At 40.9% G+C, this 22,146-nt stretch overlaps 1 protein-coding gene across 1 annotated transcript in view; it reads left to right on the plus strand.

Moving 5' to 3' along the window:
• The window catches only part of RAI14 (retinoic acid induced 14), an 85,641-nt gene that overhangs the window by 9,068 nt on the left and 54,427 nt on the right, over positions 1–22,146 (plus strand). The window contains exon 2 of the mRNA XM_057364658.1: positions 1,518–1,609. Within this exon, the coding sequence (XP_057220641.1) occupies positions 1,574–1,609 (36 nt within the window). The 5' untranslated portion in view covers positions 1,518–1,573. The remainder of the gene's footprint in view (positions 1–1,517; positions 1,610–22,146) is intronic.

Below are 22,146 nucleotides of genomic sequence, written 5' to 3' on the forward strand. Positions count from 1 at the left end.
ATATGGTGTATGGGATTTGTTTGTTTGTTTGTTTGTATGGGCGTTTTTTTGAAGAAATGTGCTTGAGTTTGTTCTCAGTTGCTCTCAGATAAATATGGGATTGAACTAAATAATATGTTTTGCTAGCGCTGATTGCTGTTCCTGAATGTTATTTAGGGTTGTATATTGTGGAAGCATTCATATATATATATATATATTTATATATATATTCTACTAAGAGTATATTGTGTATTTGGATTTTTAAAACTTGTAGTAGAGTGATTATATAGAACACAGCAACTTGCCTTACAATAATGAGATGCACTTTTATGAAAACAACTGAATCTTGCTTTGCTTATTGAACTGTAATTTACTGTTTGTGAGGAGTGATGTGAAACACAGTGACCCTGCATGACCTATTTGGATTTATGCTCCAGCCCCATTTCAGTTATTTATTTGTCTGACTAGACTTGTAAAACTTTTTCTACTTTTTTTTTCTAGGGTGGAGGGAGGAAGTTTATACAGCTGAACATCCTTGACTTTAAACTGTTCCTTCAGAAAGAATTTGTGTARCAGCTTAAACTTGTAGATTAAAGCAACTGGCTGATTTCATGAGGCTTACTGTAAAACTAGAAATGTGGAACATTTTTACCTAGGTGCATTTGTCAGTCCAGATGTTGCTCTCTCATTAAGTTTTCCTGCTGTGCTCTCAGAAAAGGCACAAAGTAACCACGCTATTTTAACGTGCTGTTCCTGTTTGGTTGGATTGGCAGCTGGAGCTTTCTGAMGGAAATTTTGCTCCARACACACACTTTCCTCCTTGAGAGTCTGCAGCTTTTCTSTTATGTTCTTTTTGTGTTTGTCTGACTGCTGCTTTCCTTCATGTGAAAGGGAGGAAGGGGGAACACGACTGTGATGGTGCACGGCCAAGTTACAAGCAGCTACGGTTCTTAAGGATTTCCATACTGCTCCTTATGGGGAAGAGCCCAAAACAACTCTTCCAGCAGTAACTCCTGTCTTACTCAGGCCATTCTGTCCGCTGTGCTGTGCTGGGCTGTCCTGGTTTGTGTCCTGCACGCTTTAAGGACAGTTTTGAGTTTGGTTAGTGGTTAGACTTGTGAATACAGCACTGGTGGTACTTCTGCTACCTGTGCAGAGCTGTGGTGATAAGATAATGAGGTTTTAATGGGTGACTTTGCCACTTTACAAGTGGTTGTCCTGATGATAATATTGAAATTGGTAGTGGTCAGAGAAATCTGCGCATGTATGAATGTRTTGCTGATCTGTTTATATGGAGATGTAGATCGTATAAAATGATACACAGCTGAGATTTTGGTAAAATCTTCAGTGGTCAGATTTAGGCTTACATCTAAGATTAGAGTAAGAAAGTTTCTCTTAGGTGGCTGTTAATCTTTTTTAGAGCTTGAGGGCTAAATCCTTAAAGGAWGATAGAGATATGCAAATTAAGTTCTGACTTGCCTGCCAGTGAACTGAATGGTATCAAGTTGGAATCTTACTTTCTTTCTTTTTTTGTTTAGATATTGAAGAAGAATAAAAAGCTCCTCAAAGGTTTGGAAGGTTGAATGTGATCACCATGAAGAGCTTAAAAGCAAAGTTCAGGAAGAGTGACGTAAGTATTTCTGMTCAGTTCGACTGCTGGTTTTCAKSCTGGAAGCAAGTTCTTCACTCCCACCTTGATAAGCTTGTAGGTTAATGAATTACAGAGAGGAAAACCTTTTTCCAAGCACAGAGGCAACAGCTGAGTACAGTATGGAGTTCTGTTTGTAGAGCTGTTCTCTGTTATGCAAATTAACAGAACTTTACTACCTTGGTCCTCATAACTGAATCACACACATCTGTGAGAGCTGCAGAACTTCTGTTAGATTGCACTGGTGCCCAGATTGAAACTTTGTTCCAGGTTTAGGATCAAGCCTAGTAAGGACTTTACTACCCAATCATATTTCTGTCCAAGCCTAATACAGTTCTTATCAGTGTGGTGTTTGAGCACTTAATGTAATGTCTCCCCAGTCTGTGCAGGGTTTTTTTTGTCAGCAGGAATACAGGAACCAGCTGAGCAATTAGGGCAGCTGTGGTTTATCACTTCCACTGTGAGAGGAGGGGTGGATATGAGGCTGGAGGGTGAGGAAGGAAGACATAAATGTGGAGGTTCTCTGGAGAATCTTCACAACAGCGTTTAGAGAGTCACGAGACTGCACATCATTTTGCTTTTAGTAGGGGTATCAGTGGAGACCCAAACTTCTACATGTTAGTAAACAATTCTTCCCTTGGAGCAGGGGAACTACTGCAGTCCAGTCCTATTCTCGTCCTTCTGTTACTGCTGCTCCTCATTCCAGGTTTTTGTGCTGCTCTTAAGAAGTCTGTGAAATAGGTGACTTTGTGTTTATATGACTTTCAGATATTTTGTGAAATTTGTAACAAATCTTCATGATCTGTGAAGAATGCAGTGTTTCATTCTTCAWCCTAAATTTTTGTGCTGTTTTGAAAGGAGTGATGTATTGTTTGCCATGGCCAGATTTGCATGGCTTCCTGGAACAGCAACGTTGGATGGATATGTTTAAGTTTGAGAATGGAGCTTCTTAAGAAGTTTTGATGTTCAAGAATAAAACTGCACAGTGCACTCGGTGTGTGTGTTGATGTTAAGATGATCTCATGGCACTCCATTAGYGTGGTGTGTCTTCAGCCAGCCTGTAGTGCAGGTCAGTAGCAGTGAAGAAGACAGAGTTGCTGTTGTGTGACCTGCAGATGTGCTGGTTATTGCTCAGAGCGTCTCTCTCGAGCTGCAGGTTGGCATCCTTGCAGCAGCACTGCTGGATGCTTTACTCCTTCAGCTCAGCAAGAGGTATTTCTTAAAATCCTACCTCTATAAACACGGCCAAATATGTCAATGAACCTTTGCTTTCTAGAATATCTAGAATACTCCAGAAATATTCTAATTTTGGGTGCAGAGGGAAACACTTTTAACTATTCAAGCACTATTTGGTTTTGCTAGTCAGCAGACAATCAGCCTGCAGCACAGTTTCGTGTGCCACTTCACAACAAATAAAAACAACATCACATGTCTCTGGTGTCCCATCCAACTGAACCTTTCATTTTGGAGCTGCTGGAGCTCCATGGTGAGATGTTGTTGCTCCTGTTGCGTTGAGCAGCAACAATTGCTGTTTTGAGTTCACCCACACCACTAAAACTTTTAACAGACACYGGCTTGGGAAAAGAGAGCAGTCCTTTGGCTAATGCAGGAGCACATTTGGAAGTTAGGTGTGCCCATGTGTTAGGATTAYTTCATTCACGCTTCTGTGCTGCTTGGCTGGGCTGCTGCTCTGGAGCAAARGCTGAGTGACTTTGTGTGAGCAGAGTCACCAGAGCTTCCTGCAGCGAGTCCAGCCTCTGTCATAAATCGCACTGGTTCACTCAATCCTTGCTTATCTAGCCTGGATAACTTGTGTACGCCTCTCCCCAAAACCGAGGGCAGSCTGAACGTAATTGCTGTTTTGATACTGCTGTTGTCTACTGGCTGGAGACAAGGTTGACCGCATAGGATTTTTCAGATACCTAAAATTTAGATATGCAGCTCTAAGAGCACAACAGTCTAAATCCATGACAGTCCGGTTTCCTCTGTTTTGAAGCCAAGCCTTGAGGGCATAATTCAAGGCAACCAACAGGAGCTGTTCTATATTTTGTGCAAGATAAGCAAGGAAAATTATCCTTCTCTTCAGTTTGCAGAAGCTGCTCTTAGCTACAGTTTTTGAGGATGAGAAAAAGGATGTCTTTTTATTTGGAATTAGTTGTAGTTATATCACAGTTTATAAGATGTAGTAACTGCTCTCGGATTGGGGAGGAGGGTAAAGTCAGAAGAGATGGACTGAGTATTTTTCTCATTCCTTTCTTATAAGAAATCTTTAATGTATTGTGTTTTAGAACTGAAGGTGGGGTAAGGAACAGTACTCTTCTGTGTAACCTCATTGTTAGCATAAAAAATAAAGAGAAGAGTAGGAAGTAAGTGTGTGTGAGAAAAAGGAATTAGAAACACTTCTCCAGCAGTAGGGCTGATAACATAAAACTGTGTGCTGGAATGAAGACCATGAAGGAAATTTCACCGATGTATTGAAGTTCTCTAGGCTTTCTAGATTGGCTGAATTGAAAGTACAATTGCTGCTTTTAAAGTATATTTYTGAAGTGTCCCTGCTAGAGGGAATTGCCTTGGTGCCTTGAGTGGCACCAGTCTTGATGCTTGTGAAAGAGATGGCCCTGCTCCCTCTTATTTCACATCTGTTCTTCTCATTTTGAGGGTGTCTGACCCTGCAGTGAGCCAGTTCAAGGTCAAGGAGTGACGGAAAATTACTTTGTGGGGTGWATGTCAGCTGGGTCACTCCCTCCTTGGTGTTACCTTGGGGTCAGCTCTGAGAGGAATGGTGGAAGTGTGAGGAGCAGCAGGACATCCCCTTCTGCAGCTGTTGCTTGGCTTGGTTCCACTGTCAGATCACACCCTGAGAATAGCAGCCCAAAAAGCATGAGGGTGGGCATGCCARCAAAGGAGTTGCAGGAACACACAAGTAAATAAGGCTGCCAATTTAAATATTCAGCAGAATCCATATAGTCCAAGCTGAGAGATGAGAGTATGACTTTTAGACCAAAGAGAGACTCCTCACTCCATGCTCTTGCTGAGTCCCCGCATCTCACCTGATTTACTGTGTGTGAAGCCAGCYCCATTAACTGGAGAATCCTTTGTCCTCGACACACTTAATCGCTGTGAAATCCTTCCTGGGGGTGACTGTTGCCATGTGAACATGTGTATTTGGAGAGCAAAAATGAGATTTATCGCTCTGTCACAAATGACTATTGTCAAAGCGTGATGTGTAGTCACAGGAGGATGCTTGCAGACTGGGAATCTGTGAGCAGGGTGCCATGGTGCAGGGTGCCAAGAGTGGAAGCTAAGCAGTGGATGTGCACGCTTAAAGAATGTGTGGACAGCAGAAATTGCTGTCTTTACAAAGCAACGAGTCTCTTCTGTCTGAGAAACCGTATTTTCTCCACTCTCCTCATCTCTTGCTTCTCATTATCAAACACAAAACCTACCATTAAAAGTGTAAAAGCTGGCCACCTAAAAGGATGACGATTTTAGCTGTTGCTAGAGGCTATCACGTGTAACACTTGAAAAAGTTGCTGTGGTAATACCAGGAGCTATCACTTTAGAGCTGAATTTTTTTATGGACAGTCCCTGGTTGTCTCACACAATGGAGAATGGTGTCTGTACACAGTAAGACAGAAGCTCTGCACTGTTTCTGCTTAGAAAASGAGATTTTGAAAAATAAGAATTAAAACAAAAACATAGCTACTGATGTCGTGCTAGGACTATAATGCTTGAGATTGTAGTGTTTTTTGTAGTAAGCAGTCATTTTGTGGTCTGGCTTCAAAAAGCATCTAGATTCGTAACAGTGGCAAAGAGGATTTTCAAATGTGTGAAGATTGAACCTGTCTAAACAYGTTTTGCCCGTTTTCTTAAAGATGACAAGATGCTCATCAACATTTTTAGGCACCTACACACATTTAAATACTGAGCTCTTTGATACTGAGMTGATGTAGGTGCGTAAGTGATTTGTTCAGGTGGATTGGCTTTTAACCATGTTCTTTGTTACCCTAGAAAAGGCATATTGTGTGAAGGCTCTGATGGTTTAGATAGATTTAAGAGAGTGAAAACAATCTGTGAAAATTGAAAAATTTCAGAACCCTTTTCTGTGAGTATTGAAGATCATCTGAAAAACATACTGCAATTTGACAGCAGACCAGCTTTCTTTCAATTGCTGTCTTGTCAAATGGGCAAGAAGATTAGAATCGGGATTTGCTTCYAAATATCTTCAATACTGAATAATTAAAATAGCTGAAGGTTTTTAAAATCAAAAATGGACTGTGCAGTTCAGCAAAAAAGGTACCTATTACCAGAAGCAGAGCCAAGACAGACTGGGATTCCCCCATGCTAATTACCAGCTCTAACTTCTGGTATTTCTGGAAATGCCTATTTGTTGTACTGTTATGCAGGGGGTTGGGAAGTTTGYAGTTCTAATGAAAATTTCTGCTTTCTGGCCTTTGCTGTAATCATCGTTGCTTGAATCTCAAAATTATGAGGCAGTTAGGCAAGTTGTAGTGTAAAATCTCAGTCTTAATGTATACATTATGCTAATTAAGGCTCGGCATTTCTTTTTAATGCCAAATGTTCTAAGCAGTCAGTTTCCATTTAGCAGTTTTTAAAGTACAAAAAGCTCAGCTGCTTGGGATCTGGAATGGAAAGACTGCTGGGATACATTCAGCTGAAATCTGTGTTCTTGTGTGCTTTGGGCAGAATGCGTRGGAGAACAAAACTTGGGTGGGGCAACTTAAAAGTAATAACAAAGGATCTTCTGCAAACAGSCCTTAAATTGCTGCCTCCTGAAAGCTACAATCAACAAAAAAAAAGCATGTGCTTGAAATCTGCAGTTTCTCCTTTGTTCATACACGCATACATACTTTCTTTCAGGATAAATTGTGACAAAACCCCCCCACTTACAAAGTTCACTCTGGCAAAAATGCAAAATGGCAGTGTTGTTTGACCATTGTGCTCAATTATTTAGAAAACGAACTACTGAAGCTTGATTTTATTCCAGTGTCCTGCTTTTATTGTGTGTTGGATGGAATCAGCCTGAAACACATCATCATGAGGTAGCTTTTGCTGAGTTTACCATGTTCTGCAGTCATAATCTTTGATTTTGCTACACAGAGYGTGATGGAAGGCTTGGTCTCTGGAGTGTATGGGCTGCCCTCAACCATCTCTTCTTAGGAATGGAAAATTGAACTTTCTCTCCCTCTTGACACAGGTGGTGTGTGGCTCCTGATTGTCCCTCCCTGTGTTGGAGGTCCAGGGCTCTACCTTCTACCCTGTTTTCTGCTATTTGTGTTCGTGGTTCTGGCTCTGGATGGTGTAAGGCTCTGCCTTTCTCAGTGCTCTCTCCCASTTTGTCCAGGAAACGGACGATGCCTCATCCAGGAAAGAAATTAAACATTTCTGAGTATATTAGAGTTAAATCTGTTGCCTGTTCCAATCAGTCCAGTGTGAACCTCCTGCCATCAAGCAGTGTATTTTCTCTATTACTGACAATGGAAATGTCCTCAGAGTTCTTATGAAATTATCTTGTTCAGGTGAACTGTAATTAACTCTGGTGTGCTGGAGGGGACCAATATCAGCCCATAAGTCATGCAACATCTCTCTTTTAATGGTGGAAAGAAAAAGTGATGGAGRAGACAAAAAGGTCTGATGGATGAAGATAGGGGAAAAGAGAAAGGAAGCAAAAAGGTCTGAAAGGGMGGGGAAAGGAGGGACAGTTGAAGGGTCAGAGACACTGTTATGGTAACTTTTCTGTGAGAAGCAGCAACTGGGCTCTTGTGGGTTGCCYGTTGATCATCTGTCTCTGGATGGGAACGTTCAGAAAGTGTTTAAGGCTAAATACCTTGCAGATATTCTGTAAACAACCTGCAGCATCTCCAAATGTCTGGGACAGAAAGGAAGGGAAATTGGTTAAATGGGAACTCTGCTGTGTTGTTTGGAGTTACAGTRGACAAACCTGGCTTGGAGTTAGTTTACTTTGAATAAAACAGATGGTTATTTCCTTAAACAGGATTATGAAATGGGAGTGAGTAGGAAGAAAGGCAAATTGGTTTATACAAACTGGAAAAAACTTGTATTTTTAAATATACTGCTAACAAGAAAGGAATCTTTTTTGTGTAGAAACATTTCTTTTGTGTCCCTTTAAAGAGAGCACAAAAGTTCAAAGGCCTGAGTTTGGATGAGTTAGAAAAAGCAATTGTAATTTTCTCATTTATTTGTTAATCTTTAGTAAGATTTAAATGTAAAGTAAAATAAATTATAAAGTTCTAAATGAGCAGTCTGTGTGTTCTTACTGTGGTACACTATATCCCCTCTTCCTTTTTGGCATTGCTTGTGCCTGAACCAATTGTCCAGCTGTCAGAATAGTCTGTTGAGACTCATGTAAAGGAGAGGATTTAAGGAATGCCCCAGTCTTGAGACTTTTGTCTTGTTTTTTTGTTGTTACTTAAGACAATATGCTGTGAATATTTGCTGTATTATTATCTCGTGAATTTAACACCCATATGTTTTGTTTTAGTGGAGATTTGAGCCTTTCCATTCTATACTCATATTTTGGTAGACTGTGAATGATGGAAGCAGACAATGAACTGACTCAGAGTTAGGCTGAAAGAGGTGTATTATTTACCTTATTCCAGCAATGCATTCTATTGCTGTTCTTCAAGAAGACGTTTTGTTTGTGTGTAATCCACGCAAATATCCAGTATCAGGGACTTGATACTGTCCAGTGTCATACTCAAGGTGTGCTGAATATATGTCTCATTTGTGTTCTGAACATCTGTAAAGCTAAAGCATAGAGTAGAGTCAGGGTGTCAGTGACCATTGTTCCCAGGAAATGGGACTTGTGTAGTTGTTCTGACATCTGAAGAGCTGTTTATTGAACTGTTTTTCCCACTTTAAGACCTAAATTATGTGGACAAAGTTGCAGCCTTAAGCTTTTAAAAATAGTTTAAAGATTGTGCTGCCAAAAGCTATCACAGTTGAATGTCTTTTAACTACAGCTTCAAGATGTTTCCATTTCTTAGACTCACAGTTTGTACCTGCATTTATTGTTACCACAGGTACTATCTCTTCCTGTATTTAGGTTTTCATGTGGACTCCTTGCAGTATTTTTGAAGTAGAAAACTCTTGAAATGGTATTCTTGTTCCACCTGACACTAGTGCTACTTACACTATTCGGATTTTGAGAGGCGGCGTAATACAACTGACAGAACATAATCTGAAACTGCATCTAAATTTACTCCTGCATAGCTGTCTGTCATTCCCCAGATACACTGCATGTGCATGTCTCATGTGAAATACACAGCTAACAGTCCAGAATGCCTGCACAGACTTGATTGCCACGACAGAAGCAAAGGTATTTTAATATCTTTGCAAATGATGTGGTTACCCATGTGTGTGTGTGTGTCTGACGTACCTGTGTGGCTTGGTTCATGGGTGCCTACCTCTTCTCTTTCATCTTTGCTGCTTGTCTCTGTGTGGTGGAAACTTCTTAGGAATCTTGCAAACTTGGRTAACCTGTCTGCTTATCCAGAGCCTGACACTGGGCCCTTTGAAGTCAGAAGAAAGACTTCAGCCTGCTTGGCTGAGCATTGAATTGAGACCAAAAACCAGAATGCTGGCTCCATGGATGCATGTGGTGGGCTCCAGTGAGGCATGGATATCCCTCAATCTAGCATGGAAAGACACAAGGATATTGAGGATGTTCAGAATGTCTGGTTATCCAACAGCAGCTTCTTTTTGGGATCTAGAGTAGGTTGAGTTTTTRTTCTGTTCCTCCGGATTGTTTTCCTTTGGGGAATGATTGCTTATGATATGATGTGATTCTGTTTGACAGGAGCAATGGCAATCCATTACATCTAGTTTCAATCTACCCTCTTTTAGTTTCAAATCATTACCCTYCATCTTATTGCCACAGATCTGCAGAAAAGGTCCCTCTCCATTGTTCTTTACAAGCCCCTTTCAATAATAGCAAGAAATTGCTCTGGTGCCTTCTCTTCTCCATGCTGAGCAACCCCAGCTCTCTCAGCTTGTCCTCAAAGGAGGGATGATCATCTTCATGGCCTCCTCCTGGATGTGGCTATCCAGCCAGTTCCTTATTCACCAAACTATCAAATATTTGATCTCTGATTCAGAGAGCAGGATGTTGGGAGAGGCCATKTGTTGATCACATTATTGCTGTGTACTTATCAGGGGAAGAAGGAGCACACTTTTCTTTAATTCTGCCAGCTGTGGCTAAGGAAACCTGAGCAGCACATCATCACATGCTTACGCCTCACGTTGTTGAGAAGGACTTCTAGTTCAAGCTGTCATGGAGTGCTTTACTGGCACAGGAATGAAATACTTAAGGATGGAATTTCTGTGTATTTCTTTTTGACCCGGTTATATTCCTGTTCTACTTGGTTCACACAGCCTGTTGCTGTCTGATTTTGCTGGATTTGTCCCACAGCTGTCTTCTGTCCTGTGTCAAAGAGTGATAAGGGCATCAAGCAGCAGGTGTGCATCCCTGAAGCCCTGGTGTTGCAAACAGGGCTGTGCATGTGAAGTGCTGCACAGCAAGAAGCTGCCCTAGGCTCCAYGTTGGGCAGCAGGTTTGTTTTTTGGTTTTTTTTTTTTTTCCTACAGTGAATACCACTTCTTAATGCATATGTTGTTTGCTTGTAAACTTGGAGTTGCTCAGTGTGTTTTGGTTTTGTTGTTCGTAGTGTAGGTTCCTTGTGTGCAAGCCAGGTCTCGCTACGGCTGGTTATTTAGCACCTTGTTCACTCAGGAGGAAGGTTGTGTGATCCATGTGCTTGTGAAGAACTTTAGCTCAGGTTAATATCACAATTATCACAGCAAAAAATTCTTGAGAAAGTTTTGGGTGGTGATGAGCTGCGGCTATCTCCGATTACTCAGATGATGGTAAGATGCATGAAGTCAGATGTAGACTGTTGACTTGTTAYGTTTGTGAGTAATTTTGCTTTCCTTAGAGGGGCATTTAAGGGAAAAAATGTAATTCRCATTAATTTATATTGCTTGCTGAACTGTGATACAGTGAATAGGATGGGACAAACATGGAGCAGYGTGTGAGGAAAATGGCTACAGGTAAGTTCTTTCTGTAGAAGGATGACCACTGGTTTCTGTTAAACTGCCTAGGATTTTGGGATAATATGTGGCATGTTTTATCTCATTTTTAAATGTGGATGCTTATTCAGTCACTAGACATGAGCTGGTTAACACCAAAGTTTGTTTATTATTTTCTTATTTTAATTTAGGCTAGCTGGGGTAGCACGGGACGCTCCTCTGGCCAAGGAAGGTTGTGTCCAGACTTTTCTCATTCACTCTAAYTTTGCACAGTTTTGGGCAAATGAGCAGCTGCTGTTTCACCCTGTAAAACACACAGTATGTACTTCACATAGCTGTGCATCGCTGAAGGGAAGGCACCCAGTGCAGTCTGAGAATTTCTGATGCAGAATGGAAGAACATGAAATGTTCTTCAGAGACCAGGAAGACGAGTTTAGTAAATTAACTTGTAGCTGTAATGTACTTGTCATTTTTAGTGTTTTTCTTCTAAAGTAAGAATGTAATTATTATGCCATGGAACTCCATACAAGGGAGTTTCCATGCCTGGAATTTAGRTTTATAATCTGCTTCCTCCCACTTCCAGCCCCAATGTATCATGATACTTTTAGATGAAGATCAAGATTAAGTAATTTTATGATTTATTTTTGAAGTGYTGAGTTGCCTGTTTGCTGCAGTGGTGCCTTTGGTTGTGTCTGCCTACAAGCTAAAAGGAAAAAATCTTCTATCTAGGAATTGTACATAAATATTACTTAAAGACCAATTTTCATTTCTGTTTTTAACACTAGTAGTTTTTCTGTTGTTTGGGTCCCCTCCTCCCACCCTYCATTGCTCTGTAAATTACCTCAACAATGCTCAGTGTCTTCAGTTTTATGAATGTAGGATGGTTTTGGCTCTGTACACACAGCGAGCACAAGTAGAAAATTGCATTCGTTAATAGAAGAAAAACTGCCTTGTACATGGTACATGCTCTGAAGGTGGCTGGAAACCAGCCTAGTACAATCTGATTTAGGGGTGGGGGAATGGATACTGTAAATCTTGCCATTGGAATTTACTTAAGTTGCTAATTGAACAGCATGAGAACTGCCAGTGCAGTGCAGTAAGGAAGGAAGGGTCAGGAGATTGGAAAAAGCACTCAACCCCTCATCTCTCAATGCAGTTTTTTTCAGCCTTGCACAGAAATTTATTATCCCACTTTCACATTTAAAAATAAAGGAGAAATATGGAAAATATTTAAATAGAGTCGCTGTTGTGGATAGAATAGTAATTCTGCAGTGCTCACATGCTGTGGAAATGTGGGGACTGTGTAAATGATCTTTTTTAGAGAATTCTGCATCTTCTGCCATGCCCAGACTGCTTTGTGAGCCCAACATTGCCTGGGTCTCACCAAAGTGCTCTGACTTTGGTGTGTCAGCTGGCTGTTGTGTAAACCTCTGTGTTTTGAGTTGGCTGCTGTTGAAAATCAGAGGGAATTTAGTGCTGCATGCTGCTGGAGACCAGACCTGCTCTGCAGGGCACTTGAGCTTGCCCCAAATRTGGGTAATGGGGCTGCATTTAGGGTCCTGACAGTGAGATTCAGATTCTGTTTAAATACARAAACTGTAAATCGCCCTGACGATATTCTCCTTTAATGATCTTTTCTGAGAAGTTGAGGCCTAAGTTAATGGTGACAAGGTGCTAAGAACTTTATAGGAACACATCTTTCACATTTTGGTCGTTCAGATGTAGGATGACTCGTGGTTTTTGTCAATGCATGATGGTGCTCTGACCTAGAACATGCCTCCTCCTCCTGTTTACAGTGTGTGTGTGGGATTTTGSATGAATTGTCAGTTTTCACACACAGCTGAAATGCATCTTCTTTTCAAGTATGTTTGAGTAATCCATAGTGATTAAGCAAAACAAGTAGGAAAGAATGTGATCTTGCTATATGCCATGATTGTAATGACCCCCTCTTTGAAATAAATCAGTTGTTTGTCAGAAGACTCATGTCTGCATAAGCACAAGACATTGCTGCAGACAGGAAGTGCCCTAGTCTGTTGACCTCGTCTCCCAGGGAAAATCAAAAGTTCTCATTAAATTAAAAAAAAATAAAAAACAACAAAATCAACAAAAAAATCCCCCAACTTGTCTTAGTGGAAGATGAAGGCAATAATATGTATAACCTCTTTTTTTTCTGTTGTTTATGAATGTGCAATCTGATATTTAAATTGCTTTTAAAACCTTTTTAATGCAGCTAAAAGGAGTGAGGTCAGATATATTTTCTTAGGGTTATGTTACACTCCACAAGGGTGAACAGGAAATGGTTTRAAATGCCAAGAAGCCCCTATTCCCTAACCAATTCCCTTGTCTTCTTTTAACCAGCTTTATTTCACATTGCATGCTTCAGCTGCTGTGAGCATTTCTGGGTTGAGTATTACAGAAATTTTCAGTGTGTTCTTAAGTTACATCATGCAARCTGCTTGCCTCCAATTTAAAGAAASCTGTCTGTATTTTAAATACAACTGCATAAAGAACCAACCGTAGTGAAACAGAGTTCTTGCTATGAGCATTTCTGATCTGTTAGAGGGGGTAGGTGTGTTATCTTATTAACGCTATTAATGTGAGAAGAATATTCATCTCAATTTCCAGTCATTACYACAGTTCTCAGGAATTTGCATGTGAATTTATGCAGTACTATCCCCATTTATTGACTTGATTTCTCGAGTTCTAGTTCTTCTGTTTCTGGATAGGGTTTTTTTTTAAGGCAGCCGTTTTTTTTTGTCTGCAAGTCTAAGTATAGAAAATTGAGGAAACTTATATATTGCCAAATAAAAGTTCTCACAAACTATCAACCCCTCATTCCCCCCAAAAAAAAACCCAAAACCCAAACCAAACAAACAAACAAAAAGTGACAAAAAAACCTTCCGAAAGCCAAAACACGGATTTAAGGGTTTCTATATCATACGCTGACTGAAATGTTTAGCACTATTTATATCTCTTTGCTGGTTTTGCTTGTCACCTAGAATATCCAGTTAAGCAACACAAAGGAGCRTCTTGTAGAACAGAAATTTTRGAAGTAGKTATTTCAMAGAGCTGCAGGGGAAGCAGYTTGTTTTCTGGAGATGCAGTGATCYGTACACTGTGGSAGCTTCCTGCTATTCATAGGTGAGGTGAGTCCCTTCCTCTGCCGAGAGGGCTTCTCACTCTAGAGCATGCCACTGCTTTCTGAGCCTTTGAACAGATGTGGGGAAGGCTCTCCTAGCACCTGGTTTCTAGTCGAAAAATCTCATAAATCTTTTCATACCTGACTTGGCTGATTCTAGAGGTGCATTTGGTGATTGGTTAATAGGGCAAATCTTGGGAATATTCACARGTTTGCCAAAGTGCTGCCACAATGAAGATGCAAGGCTTGACTAGAAATGTACTAAATTCCTTCACAGAGTGTGTGTGATGTGGGTATTTTATAGCCCTGTCTCTTCACGAGTCATTTCAAACACATRCACTTGAAGTGTAAGTTCCAAAACTAACTTACTGCTTTTATCTTAAAATGTCCTTAAATAGTCACATTAGGCATTATCCTGTGCTCTTTCGAACTTGGATATCAACACAGGATGTGTAAAGCATGACAAAACTAGATAAGCTGACCAGTGGTGTTGGTGCACGACCAGGAGTTTAAATTCACTCATCTCCAGCTCCTGTTCTGTTAGGAATATGCAGCTGTAGCTTCTGGACACTGTGATTTGGCTCTCCAGGGCTCAGCAGCTTTGCTGACCACCAGGCTTAGGTGATTTCTTGTAACAGTGTTTGCAGAAGTCAGAAATATTTGCACAGCAGTAATTATTAAAGAGAACTAGGAGCAGTGGTTATGAAATCCATCACCCACAACAATAATTAACACTGAATGGTTGTGTGGAAGGCATGTAGCATACTAATAATCTGCAATTTGGACTGAGTGCCTGCTACATGMGATCCAAACCGTGGTTGCTGAATGCTGCAATTTATTAAACATGGGGGCAGGACCTTATAATGAACCTAGAGGGTCTTCTCTGGTCTTTTTGACACTAGCCATTCCAGACTTAATTGGTTTTTCCATATCATTAATCTTCATCAAATGTGTGATTTGTTGCAGTTTGGGGTTGTGAGGGAACATTCAAGCTTACAGAACTTCTGGTGTTACACCCCTCCCTCACCCTGCATTTTCTGGTCAGTTTGTTCCTGGGCTCTTTTGGTAGGGAAAGACRCTGACAGAGGAGAGACCTTACCATTTTTCTTTCTCAGTCAGGAGTACTGTGGCAAAGTCAGCTTGAAACCTTTGCTGCATTTTTGACACTGCTTGCTTCCCACAGGGGTAGGGAGGTCACTTCAGTCTCCCTTTGTGGGAGAAGGGTTAAGACATTTGAGATTGCCTGTCACTGCTGAGCCCTGCAGAAAAGTTCTTGGTTGGAAGCAAAACAAACTAAAAAACTAGAGGAAAAGAGAATGTGTCTGTTGACATGGTGTCTGAGTTTTATTTGAAATAGAAGAACAGGAGCTTGCAGTGATGCGAACAGAACATTATCCATGTTCTGTTCCTTGTTTTCTCGTCAGCTGATAGTGGGTGGAGTTCAAAAGTTTTTCAGGCTAAGCTAACTTCAGAAGACACCAGCTTGGGATCGAGTTACCATCAGCCTGGGCCTCCATTGTCCTCCTGCAGCTTTGAGGATCTTTTTGGCCTTTCTTCATGTGGCTTTTTCACACTGCCCTGGAGGCATTGCGCTTACCAATGGATCTCAGTTGTTGTTGCTGCTCTAATGAAAAGCATTGCTGCTAAGCCGTGCCTTCCTCCCTCTTTCCACATCCCTTTGCTGTTCCCTGCAAGCTTACTTGTGTCTGTCTGCACCACAGAAAGCTCATACTGGGCGGGGATCTTGCTATGCTTACTGCTGTTATTTTTATCTTCCCTTCTTGCCTTTCCAGTTTGAGGGGTTCTTCTTTTATGAAGTTTTGCTCTAAAATGAAAGCCACATTTCCCACTTGTAAAGTACCAAATGCAGATGATCATACCTCAAAAGAGACACCRTGCTTGTTTGTGGAGCAGCGGGCAAATGTAATTTGTGCTATGCAGGCATGCCGAACATTAATAAATTCCAATCACCCAAGTCGATGAAAGACACACATTATCTGTTTCTGGCAAGAATTGTATTGCATCTAATTAGGCCCAACTTTAGAACATAGCATTTCATGAGGAAAGTTAATTACAAAGCTCTTAGTCTTTGTTATAAGAAAGCAGTGGTGGGGAAAATCAGCAGTTGACGTTAATTTGTGTTCTCTTGCTAAACGCTTAAATGTCTCAGTGTTTTAGTATGTAACCTTTCAGGGCTGCCCTGCACAGCAGTTTCTGGGGGGAATGTCTTCTCTGCTGATGTGAATGACAGAGAGAGAATCTTATTTCCACCAGTGGAAAGGAGTGTCCATGCAGTTCTCCCTCCTCAGTGACTCAATACAGAGAGTGATTTTAAGGGAGTTAATCAACTAATTTTTTTTTTTTTTTTAATGCAAGGTAAAGGTTGGAATTGCTGCCATTGATGTTTAAAAGTACCAAACAKATTCTCTTTGTGATCTCTCCTTCCTTTTTGATCCCCCAATTTAAGCCTGCTTTCTGAGCAGAAAACTGTCCCTGATTTATGTTGCAAACATGACCACATGCCCTGTGGAAGTTGTAAGAAAGTAAAGTGACCCATTCAGGAAACATTTTAAGAGCGATGGGATTGGGATTGGGCAGAATCAGTCTTAGATTCCTTGGATTTCACAAGGTCCTTTGTGAGAAGCAGAACTAGTAAAGCATGGYCTCCCTGCATGGTTGTTTTGTATTCCTCCACTGTATCCCAGTTCCTGGGATTTTCCCTGTCTGGCCTTCAGTGTCTGCCTTTCCTGCTCTTTCTCTGGCATATGTGTAGGAGCAGCTCTCTCCCATTGCCCTCTCCAGTGTCCCCCATGTGCCTGCCAGGAGTCCCAAAGTGTCTGCTGGGGCTGTCCCAAATTGCTAAAGCAGGTAGTGCAGGGAGCTCTTCGGCATTTGACAGATCAAACACAACACCTGAGCTCATGCTGCAGCCTTTGGTGGAAGCACGGTATTATTCTTGTCAATATAATCAGTTTTTCATGAAACTTCTGTGAGCTTATTTATCTTGGAGACTGCTTTCTAGCTTTCAGTGATCTTGGAGTAGGCATAGAGTATATGGTCTAGAATATATAGCCTAAATCTCTGGGGGAGAGGAAGGGAAGGAAATGGCATCAAATTAAATTTTGTTTCTAGAGAAATAATTCTGGAACAAGAACAGGACCCTCAAGCATGGTTTGCTAAAACCAGCCTTATCAAGGGCTGAAGGTTTCTCTTGGTCACAAAGTAGAGCTAACAAAAAGCTCACAGCTGGGACCTGTTTTTAAAGCTAACAATTTATATTGAGGTATAGGGATGTGATTGCTTTCTGTGTTAAATAAACTTGTTAGGAGATCTGATTCCACTCTGTAAAATCATTGGAATTACAGAAGTAATGTTGCACTGGACTTGTTTAATGAAGCTACTGAACGTTGCTGTTCTGGAGACTGTCTATTTTGCCAAGCATCTGGCTATACTTGCAATTTGAGATTAATTAAGGGTAGATTTTTTTCCTCTAGTGCTTTGTGCGATGGCGCTTTCAACCTGATTGAAATGTTAGGATGCCTTGAACTCCGACACATATCTGCCTGCACTGTTCCTAATTAAATAAGTGGACCGCCGCCCTTTGCGTTAAATTTTTTTTCCTCAACTGATATCATTTATGTTATGTTGATCGTATCATGTATGTTATTATGATAGGCATTACCTCTTGTCAATGAATAGTCTTATTCTGTCATTATTTTAAGAACTTTAATGATACAACTTGCATCYTGTTTCTTGCTGCTTTTACACAGTTGATTCAGACAAGAAGTGAAAGAGAATAGGGTGTTTTGTCATGGTCATAACTGTGCTTTGCTGTATGAGATTTTCCATCAAATTTTCCAGCTTCACCCTTCAGAGGTGGATGTTATTGACTCTTACACGGCTGAGGATGCTCGTGCAGCAATGCTGTCTGCCCTGTGCCTGCTCTGTCCAGKTTGCTGCCTCCTCCAGCCTGGCAGAGTAGCAGAGATTTTAAAGGAGGAAGATACTGAGATGCCTYGTCTCAGGAGACTTTGCCTAAAAACTGGCAGTCATTAGACACTTYTAATGCAAAATCTGCATCTTCTGTACAGGAGATATGTACAGCATTCTCCTTGGCATTCTCAGGAGCTCTTYCCATGAGCCTGTGACCTGGACAAGGTGCTGTAACCCAGTGAACAGATGTATTACTGTAATAGCAAATCTGTCTGGCAGATTCTTGCATCTCAGACAAAACAAGAGTGAAGGATGGACAGATTCTGCAATGCAGGTTCTGTGGTATAGCCTGGGAGATTCTCTTTCTGTGAGAATTAATTCTTCATTGTTTTATTTGACTTTGCTTGGCTTTTTTTCTGTCTTCTGAGACCAGCGGGCAAGATGCTCCACTGTAGGATATTGACACTGATATTGCACAGATGTAATGGCTTCCACAAACTTTCTCTTTTAAGAACACACGTGAATCTAAGTGCAAAAAAAAAAAAGATAGTTTGGAGTGGATGAACCCAAACAGTTGTGGGCTTAGATATTTGAGACAATGAGATTTTGCCCTCTTTGGTGCGTTGTTGGGTCTTGTAGCAAGATGCATCAAACCACAGTCTGCATAGCTTTGAGGAGTATAATGCACAGTTGTGACACCATCTCATTTGAGCTGTGCTGTTTCTGCTGGTGGTRTTTCAATAGTGCAGTTGTTCTGTGAGCCTGGGATGCTCTCTGGAAGGGTACAGAGCAAGTGATTGCCCATTGAGTCATCTGTGGCAAAGACTGGAGCAGGAACGTGTTAGAAAAGCAAAACTTGCATTTAATGGTAAAAACAGGACTTTGCAATGCTGCTCTTTGTGAAACACAAACTGTCAGTGACCTCTTCATTTGTATACTTAAATACCTGATGAAGGACACAGCAAACACCTTACTGCACAGATTTCTTTTTCTTTCATTGCTTGTAAGCTGGGTTGGTTTTGCAAGAAAAAGCTCTGGTTCCCATTGTCATCTGAAATATGAACTGTGCTTTACATTCCTGACCTGTAACAGAGCTATTTCAAAAACATGCTTTTTCTCCTCCAAAACAGCATGTGTTGAATTATAATGGCCCATCCTGCAATGCAGACATTTTAATTTTCAACAGGCATGAACGTCTGCAAGGAGGTGAAAGTTCAGGGTGAGGGGGGAAGGCTAACTCAGACAATATGAGCAGAAATATGTTCCATTCCCAACCCTCTGTTCTTTAGAGCATTCTCACCAAAAGAAATTAAAACCAGGAAGACTGTTAAAGCGATTTTTATCTTGAGAAGAACTTGATGCCTGTTTGAGGTTTTGGAAAGTAAGTCATGAATAAAAAGCCATCTTATTTTTGTGTATAGCTTCACAGCGTTTAGATGGTGGAGGGAAAATACACTTTTCGAGTCTAAAAATAGATCTGTAATTATGCATAATATGCAAAGATAACTGACTGTCTTGCTTAGCCTTGGTATTTTGGGCTATAGGAAGGGGAGCCTTCTGCAGCCGGTGTTTCCCTTTGAAAGCCCTTGACATTCTTCACGCCTTGTAAAGCATGTTGTCTGCAAGTTGTGTGCGTGCTGTTGAGCTGGGTAATTTCGGCTCCTGTTGTATCTGGTGCTCGCCTGGCTCTGTTCCGAGCAGATGATGAGTGGTTTGCCTAGAGGGAGATAAGTTCTTGCTGCTGTGGTGTGGATGCAGCTTTTTGTAGCTCAGGGACTGGGCATCCTGTCTTACTGTACTCTGATAAAACATAAGGATGGAGAGCTTGAGAGAGAACCTGGGAGCAAGCAGCTAAAAAGCTTAAACTGTGGTGGTGTTCTGGAAATGTCTGCCTGACTTGCTGAGTGAAGAGAAATGTCAAGTCAGGTTTTTGCAAGAGCGTGTTCACTGCGGGAGTGCTGTGTGTCAGTAGAGCAGTGGGCATGGCACAGATCGCTCAAACCTCCTCAGGCAGTCTCACAGAGCAAGAGGCTGTTACATGTGTGAGCACAAAAGGGAACATATCTCTGCTGAAAGGATCTACAAGTCCTGTTTGACAACACTGGGTGCAGAATTAAAGTCAGGCAGTGAAGCTGTCTGTTCTCCTAGAGCCTGATTAATGCAGAAATTAACTTCTGACARTTTGGTGGAGAATTCCTTTTCTTGAAAAAGAAAAAAGTGGGAGTGTCGTGTATGTTTTTGATTTGTGAGTRGGTGAGCTGCAGAGATGCAGTGAGAAAAGGCAGTAACTTAAATATGGATACATGAGTCTGTTCAGAAGAAATTGTAAAATCAACRCAATGAATTCTAAACAAATTATATTTTCCTTGTCATGGCCTGCTGTAGCTTTTGTTGACCATATTACTCTGGCTCACTGATTATCCCTGAGATGTRCATGTGCCTTAATAGTGGGTGAAAATTGTGTTCAAATTCCCTGTGATAGTTTCAGAACACATGCATGGGAGTGCGTGCTTTTTTCTGTCACACTGAGTGGTTGTAAACTTTCCCTTTCTCGTGTCTGTTYGTAGATTGACTGTGAAGTAAATAGTTTTCAGAGAGTTAATCTTTTTGCCTTGTTGAAGACTGCAGCTGATCCAGCTGTGTGGAGCACAGGTAAATACAGAACAGTCAGCTCAGTCTGGCTGACTGTGGAAAAGGTCCAAGGGATAGCACACTCCATCYTCCCACCTAAGCAGCTAACGAAACTGGAATGATTAGCCATGCAAATCAGATGCAATTGTACTATTTGAATGGATTCTTTGCCCTTTTTTTTCAGCTGTTGGTGCAAGAAATGCCCTTTTGTGCTGTCTTAAGAAACAGAACAAAAGTACTCTTGAATACTGCGCATCATCGTAGATGTGTTGGACTCTGTTTTCACAGATCTTTCCATTTCTCCTGTGATTGTGTTTATTGCAAGGCTCCATAGTTTATTTCCCAAATAAAAATGACTTTAGGATCAGTTTAGAAGGGACAACTTCAAGGGGAGCCTGCTGTTCGGTTATTTTAAAAGTAAACATGAGTATTTGTTCCAGTACAACTCCTGAAATGTCAGTTCTCCATCCCAGAGATTGTATAAAGCAAATGAAATAATTGGTATGTTCTCTACATCTGGTGGGAAGAAAGCCTACTTAGATGAATAATTTTGGTATGATACATACTTGTTGTGTGTACAATCCCTAACAAAAGCAAACAAACAAACAAAACTCCTTCTGTGTATACAGATGCCTTCTATCACACTATGATATTAATATTTGTCTATATGGTAGGATCTGGACACAATTTTTTTCTCCTCTACTTCGTGCTGAAATTCCAGCTGTGCTGGGAGAGCACTTGGAAGTATGAACCAATTTGGTGATTACTTTTTTTGATGTCCTTGTGTTTCGCTCAAGCACATAGAAATTGACTGACTGTTTACAAAAGAGATAAAAATTTTGGTAAAATACATCTYGTGTATTTTCTGCCAGAGCTGTCTGGGAGTGGTCTCCAAGGWAACCAGGCTTTTCCTGACATAACTCAGTAGCTGTATCTAAAATAAGYGCTGGTGGTGGCTGCTTTGGTGCAGTAGCAAGAAACATCGGTTTTTATCGAGCGCAAATAATTAGCTCTCTGTTTTTGGTCCAGTCTTTTCTGTAGTGATCATCCATGTGAGACAGGCTCTGCCACCTCTCTGAAAGTGTTCAGAATTCAATCMCAAGCTGCCAAGGTCAGAAGAGACCATGTCTTGAAACGTGGTTAACTTCTTGGGTTGAGAATAAATCTTTTCTGTGCTCGTCTCCACAGTGATTGCTCTTTCAGCTGAAGCAATATKGACTTGCTTTGGTGGGAGTTGCATGTGCAGACAGAGGAATAGATAATGAAGCCTGGAATTTTTCAGCCTAATAATATACTTCTTAAGTAATCCTTTTTGATGGCTTAAAAGTAATAAAAGTGTTGTGCCATAGTACCTAACTTTTCTACTTTCATGGAAGTATTATTTTTATTGCCTTTATTATTGTGCGTTCCAGTCTCATTCAAACAGCACATGGATCATAAACAACATGGTGTGTTATTTTGGACTTGACACTGAAATTCTCTTGTTTCTGTTTGCAAAATTGTKACGTCTCTTCAAATAGCAGTGGCATGACTGGCTTTAGTGCTTGAGGTAACTTAGAGCATGTATAGTGTGTCAGGATGTATGGACTGTGTTGATAAAGCTCRGTTAGACTGGCTGTCATCCACTTTCCACTTCAGTTTTCCTGTTTGACATCAAGTGTTTGGAAAACTTTTTGCATAGGCATAGAAATAAAAGAATGACGCATSCTAAAATAAAACAAAACTAAGGAAGTGGCTAGCTACCCAT

The sequence above is a fragment of the Malurus melanocephalus genome, unplaced genomic scaffold, assembly GCF_030028575.1.
Source record: "Malurus melanocephalus ecotype Western Australia unplaced genomic scaffold, MMel_1.1 scaffold_41, whole genome shotgun sequence".
Taxonomy (NCBI): Eukaryota; Metazoa; Chordata; class Aves; order Passeriformes; family Maluridae; genus Malurus; species Malurus melanocephalus.